The 6,479-nt window shown below is 34.0% G+C and overlaps 1 protein-coding gene across 1 annotated transcript; it reads left to right on the top strand.

Moving 5' to 3' along the window:
* Positions 1 to 3,709: 3,709 nt before the first annotated feature.
* LOC110038873 lies at positions 3,710 to 5,814 on the top strand (the record flags this gene model as incomplete). The annotated part of the gene is made up of 2 exons (XM_020743793.1): positions 3,710 to 3,880; positions 5,470 to 5,814. Coding segments are annotated over 2 exons (516 nt in total), but the record flags the coding sequence as incomplete, so codon positions are not given.
* Between the last annotated feature and the right edge of the window lie 665 nt (positions 5,815 to 6,479).

Below are 6,479 nucleotides of genomic sequence, written 5' to 3'. Positions count from 1 at the left end.
TCTGGATTTGTGTCGATTACTGTTTTCTTTGCCCTAATTTTTCTCAACAGTTTCTTAACGTGCTAACAGAAATTACAGATTAGAATAATCTTTCATAATCAAGAGCTTGCAAACTTTATTAAGAACATCAAAATATTATGTAGACCTAGACTTAGAAACTAGACTCTAAGGTGAGAAGCATGAAGAAATGACATTATATTAAAAAAAAAATATGATAGAATGGCTTTTTATGTGTATTTCACGAAGAAAATAGGCAAAATGTAAGACCATGGAACAATCTCAGTGGTTCTTTAAATGCATTACATTTCATGTGCTATCTAAATGGTTTGGAATTTAATACTGATCATGACGTGCATATTTCCCTATAAGCATTAGCTCCCTTTCCTCCCCAAACTTTAGATGCTTTAAGACTACAAATATAAAGAAAATAAAGAAATCACACGCGCACACAAACAATATAGTGGAATTCTTCAAGTTGTTTTTGCCATGTCTATGGAGATAAAGACCCCTTACCAAGATGGGATTTTTTTTGTTTTTGGGTTAAATAAAACTGGTTGAGGATTAAAGGGAATGGCCCCCTGAGCTAGACCTAAGAAGAAGATGATGATGAAAAACTTACCAAGTGTGAAGCTTTGCCTGGTCCACTAATATGTCGTGGTCCTTTTGATATAAAAATGTTCTCATTTATTATATGTAAATAGAATCTTATGAGTACTAAGGTTAATCGCTTCTGCATGTAAAATTTACTATATATTTTAGTTTATGACATTTATAACAATTTAAGCACACAAGCAACCGATATTTACGTTATGAGCTACCTAATAAGTAATATTTTAATACAATCTTTAAAATAATAATACAAAACTAATATGAAAAGTAAAGCATTAAGTTGTATATTTTGAAAGAATCTCTTAAGGCCTGAGGAGTTTTCTGAACTTCATTAAGTAGATATGCGAAAGGTAAAATTATCACTGCTCTTAAACATTAGTTATTACTATACTTTCATAGGCATCAACAAAAGAAGGCTTCGGGACGTCGGATTTGAAGCCTTGTTGCCACTTTCATTGTACTTCTTACCTCCAAACTTTATAAGCAATAGCTATAATTGACAATCTCTGTATAAAAAGAATGGGTAAATGTGCAAATATAAATTGATGGTTTCAAGTTTGTGTATGTTGTGATAAAAGCCATAAAAGGGTTTGCAGTGATAGCGGTGGTCTACCAGGTGCTAGGGCTTCCATTCTCTCACCATCTTCTGTAACATTTCAGAGCTTCAAAGGCATATGGGGTTGGTGAATGCTGATGCAGAATCTTTCCAATAAGAGAAGGCGGTCGAGTTCAGCAAACATTAAATTATTTTTTTTTAATTAAAGTGTTTTAAGATTATATTTGATGTTGAGAGTCTTTTATTTGAATTTTTTTAAAAATTTTATTTTTCGTATTATGAGCTAGGCTTGATTTTATTATAGGTAAAAGGAAACAATTAAGAGCATACTTGGTTGGATACAGAATAAAGTCTCTAAAGATGATATCCAAAAATCTCTAAAGATTTATAAGATCACTTCTTTGAAAATATTATAGTTCTCAAATCAATTCATTTTGTTTGGTTAAAAGAGATTTATGATAGATTTCATATTCATTATTTGGGGAACATCATTTCAACATCCTTGTATGCGATTTAGCTCAAGAATAAGATTTGTTTCAAGAGTATTGATGCGTGCTAGAAAATTTGCGGCGGTAGAGTATTGGATCATCGTCTTAGCGTTGCACGAGAATTCAACACACACTCAGATAAAAAAAATAACCAGTACTGACATCAGAAGTTATTATGTGGAAAACCCGTAAAGAGAAAAAACCACGAGGTCTAGCCCCGCTGAAAAATCCACTATAAACTCGATATTCCATGTACAGTCCCTCGTCCCACAGGCAATGATGGGTTAAACACTTTTTGGAGTTAGAACGTTGGTGCACGAATAAACTTGTTGTATTAAGTGGGCGGCGACTGATGGTGATCGGTAAAGGCCGGCAGGTTGTGGCCAACAACGGTGGTCGTTCGTGGTCAACGGGGATCGACTGTGGTCGACTGTGATTTGTGGGGGTTGTCAGTGATCAACGATGGTCAATGGGTGTCGACGGTGGTCGGCGACGGTAGGTGGTGGTCGATGGCGGTCGGCGATGGTTGACGGCGGTCAGCTGTGGTCGACAGTGGCTAGTGGCGATCGACGGTGACAGGGATGGTGCTAGACTTCAGCTCCTTCTCAAAGTTTTAAATTCCCTTTCATACCTTCAGTCTCCTCTCAAGAGAGAGATGGGGCTTGAATGCAGGAATATGAATCAATTTGATCGTACGGTTCAGAGATTCCTTCAGTCATACGACGTTTTGATTGTCATTTGAGTGCCTGAAAGATGTCAGAATTGAGCAACCTTGGTCTTGTTGGATTTGTCTTGTCGAGATGCTCAATTTGATCATAGGCTTGCTAGATTTGACATTTGTTTAAATTTCTAAATATTGTTCGGAAAACTTTAAAGAGTAGTTTAATGACTTGGTTTGAGCTTGGTTTGACTCGGATGAGACTAATTTAGTAACATTGTATTCTTCTCGTCGAGCCGGTCAGCTTGACTGTAAGTTTGCTGAAATTGGAGTTCGGGATAAGTTTTTATCGATGTTTGAATATGTATTGCTCAAAAATCACCTTGAGAGCCGTGTTTTGTTGATGGGTTCTAATTAAACTAAAAAATCATTACCTAATATTAAACTTTAGGCAGCGTACTTGCATGTTGTCCCTTCTTCTTTTTTTCTTCTTTTTTTTTAAGAGATACTAAACATACTGAAATTGACCTTGAGAGCCATACAGATCTCTCATAACAGTTTGGAAGATATCTCGAGAAAAGGTTTGAGCACCGGTGTCTCATATATGTACTCCAATTTATTCGAAGTGCCAGTTTTTGTTCCGGATCCAAATCAGGTTCTTTTCTTCGCAGAGTTTTTTCGGTTCCCCTTTTCCGTCAGTCGTCAGTTGGTCGATGTTATACCTTATAAAAAAATGTAGCGAGCAAGAGCAAAAGGGGGTTAGTAGAAAGAGATAGCGAGAAAGAAATGTCGGAGAGAGCAAGAGTTAGAGTGGGAGAATGATATTTTTCATGAGCGTACTAAATATATTGAAATTGGCTGTCACTTTAATCGTCATCATGTTACTCAGGGCACCATACGTTTAATTTTTATCTCATCTGCTAACCAATCAGTTGTTATCTTCACCAAAATCCATCCTCCCACGCGATTGTAAGATCTACTAAGCAAACTTAAGATGACATCCACCATACCATCATGAGCTTGAGAGGGGGTGTTAGGAAATAAATCAAATGACATTTATTGCCTTGATAAGGTGTAATGGCATTAATTGCCTTGATATGGTGTAAGTAACACTGATTCTATATGCTAATATCTAAACTTAATTTCCGCTCTATATTTATTTTCTTTCCTATTCTAAATCTTTGAATACTTGTATAAATACCACCATTTGTACAATGGAAAAGACAGACCAAGAAATACAATATACTGTTATTTAAAAGTATGTACTCTAAGATAAAATAGAGCCCATTCACCTAACAAATGTCTTGAAACGGATGATATATTTTAAAAGTTTAGGTAAGTCTCAAAATATTCAAGATTATACGTCAATAATCCTAATAATAATAATAATAATAATAATACTGGCTGCTGTTTCATCTCCACTCCACGGATCATATGGGATTGGAGGGACAGTACCATTGGCTTCTCCAGCTCATCATCGGAGTCTCAATGGTTACCACTTTGATGGGTATTAGTCACCCCCGCAGCTTTGCTGTTGCGTTCGTTCGTTCCATCAGCATAACCTCCCAGGTAGGATTCCATCAGCTGGGCTTCTTAATTTAGTACTCAACTCTCTATTCTACACTTCTAAATCTAATAATTTCTGTATTAATAGATGTCACGTAATTTTATGAATTTAAATATAATAGAAATGCAACGTGGTAATTTATGAATTTTTTATTTTTTATAAACAAATTTTGAACCTGGTAATTTTTTTGAAGCAATATTTTCTAATATTATATAAAAATTATTTCTTATTTATCTGTTATTAATTAATTTAAATTGGGAATTTTACATTACAATTCTTATGTCTTTATATATCTCCCACCTAAACTATGTTTACATTTTTACTTTTACAAAATGATAATAATGATATTCTTATGTGGTTATAAAGATGTGGGTGTTATGTGTAAATATATATAAATGTTTAGTGGTGAGATATATAAATACATTAGAATTGTATCCTAAAAAAAATTAATAAGGATTTCCTCACATAACACTTAATTCTATGTATTTACATATTTATCTACCTGTTAAATTTTTTACTTCCATGCCACCTTACTAATTGTTGAAAATGTGTATTTTATATTTTAAAACTTCAAATGGTGGCATTTTTTTTGAAGATTTGAGGGGTATAAATATAAAAGAAAAAGTTTAGGATAAGATAAGTAAAAAATAAAATTTTGTTGGAATTAAATGCCCCTAAATTTAAGTAAAATGACAAAAACAAGGCAAAAAAAGCAGCCAATTTTTTGTGTATCTTATCCGGAAGGTGTTGCGTCCGGACAGCATCCGGACAACGGTTGCAATACATTTGATTGAGGTATTTTTTTCCCCCCTACCGCTATCGGAGAGTCGCCGCCGTTGTCCGGATAAAGTTGTACGTTGCAAAAATTTTTCCAAAACATGAGATTAAATTCCCCAAAATGAAAAACGACAACAAAATAAGAAAAAAGTGCTAAAATAAACTTTTCTTACTTTAAGAAATGATATTATGACCGATCGAACCTTGACGGATATGTTAGCTATAAATCACTGTATTTCCCTAAAAAATAAATGATGGATTTTTTGCAATACCAGACCAAAATTAGAAAAAGGACTATCTACATGCATATCATTAAATTGTTAGGTATGTATATTCACTAATATCTATATTTATATGTCTATTTATATAACATTTTAAACTATTAAATGACATCAAAATAAGCCGAAAATATAAGTAATATTTATTTGTTAAAATGAATTATAATTTTTTTTTCATTTATATATGTCAAAATCATTAAGACAATAAAAATTTCAATAAATATAAAAATTAACTATCTAAATATATATATATGGCCATTTTCACATACATAGAATGATAAATAAAATGAGAACAATAATAAAAAAATAACTTAATATAAAATTTTAAGTACTGTTTTTTAAATATGATTCCTTAAATTTAATATACGAGGCAGCTCACAGGCTAACGATTGGAGTCGGAACTAGTTTAAGCTTAGCTTATTAGCTAATCAAGCTCAGTTCATGAGCCACGTATCGAAATGAACTCGAACCGGCTCAAAAGTCTGCTTGACTCACACCCCTAGAATTGACAAGCTCACTAACTGCCCTTCAAACAGGGGCTCTGGTTCATCATCCTCGGCTACGCTCTTTGGACGCCAGCACTCATCCCCAAGGGCTGCTACATGAACGATGAAGACGGCCACTACGTCGTCCGCTGCCAAAGCGATGACGATCTCTTCCGCGCCAAGTCTCTCGCCAACCTCGAATTCAGCTGGCTCATCACCACCATCATCATCTTCTCCTTCCTCCTCTACCTTTTCTTGAGCAGGAGGTATGAGAATGAGTCGGACTACGGCTCCATCGAAGAGCTTGATCTGGAGGATTTGGAGCTTCAGAAAAAGATCAACAGCAAGCTTGAGGAGTCCGATAGCTTTATGTTCATGGATAAAGTAAAGTGGTGAGGGGCGCTTAATAAATTAATGAAGTGAGTTTGTTATAATGGGACTTTGATTTCTTTTTAAAATTGTTGATGGTTTCGTGTTGGTGCAACTCAATGTAACGACAATGGAAATTGGAAAATTGAATTTTGATTTGTTGTTGGTTTGACGGACATTTTATTTTCTTATAATGACAAGTCTTTCCAAATGTGGTTAGAAAAGTGCATCTGCCGCACTAGATGTAATTAATGTTTGATATATTTGTGATTTAATTAGTTGTTTTGCCATTACAAGTTAGAAAAGAATTTAATTTAAAATTTGTTTAGAGTGCATAATGTTTTAAATAAGAATGACAGTAATGTACTGGATTTAATTATAAAATTCATTTCCATCTATTATAGTTAGTTGAAAAAATAAATAACTGAAAAAAATATTTTAATTCAAACAAAAAGAGGATAGATATTGGTAAAATAAAATTATGGAGTTATTTAAACGCACGTTAAGTTAGCGCCTTTGATTAAGGGTCTGTTTGGGTCGACCGGCGGTTTGTGTTTAATGTAAAAAACTCAAACGCGACAGACAATGTTTTCAAAAACGTGCAAACCAAACGGTTAGACAGCATTTTCAAAAACGTCGCTGCACTTATAAGCTGCCACAAACGGGTCCTAAGTCTATTTAATATTTATAAT

This window comes from Phalaenopsis equestris, unplaced genomic scaffold (genome assembly GCF_001263595.1).
Source record: "Phalaenopsis equestris unplaced genomic scaffold, ASM126359v1 Scaffold234231, whole genome shotgun sequence".
NCBI classification, from domain to species: Eukaryota; Viridiplantae; Streptophyta; class Magnoliopsida; order Asparagales; family Orchidaceae; genus Phalaenopsis; species Phalaenopsis equestris.
The sequence above is the reverse complement of the archived record's forward strand: the minus strand, read 5'-3'. Positions and strand labels throughout refer to the sequence as shown.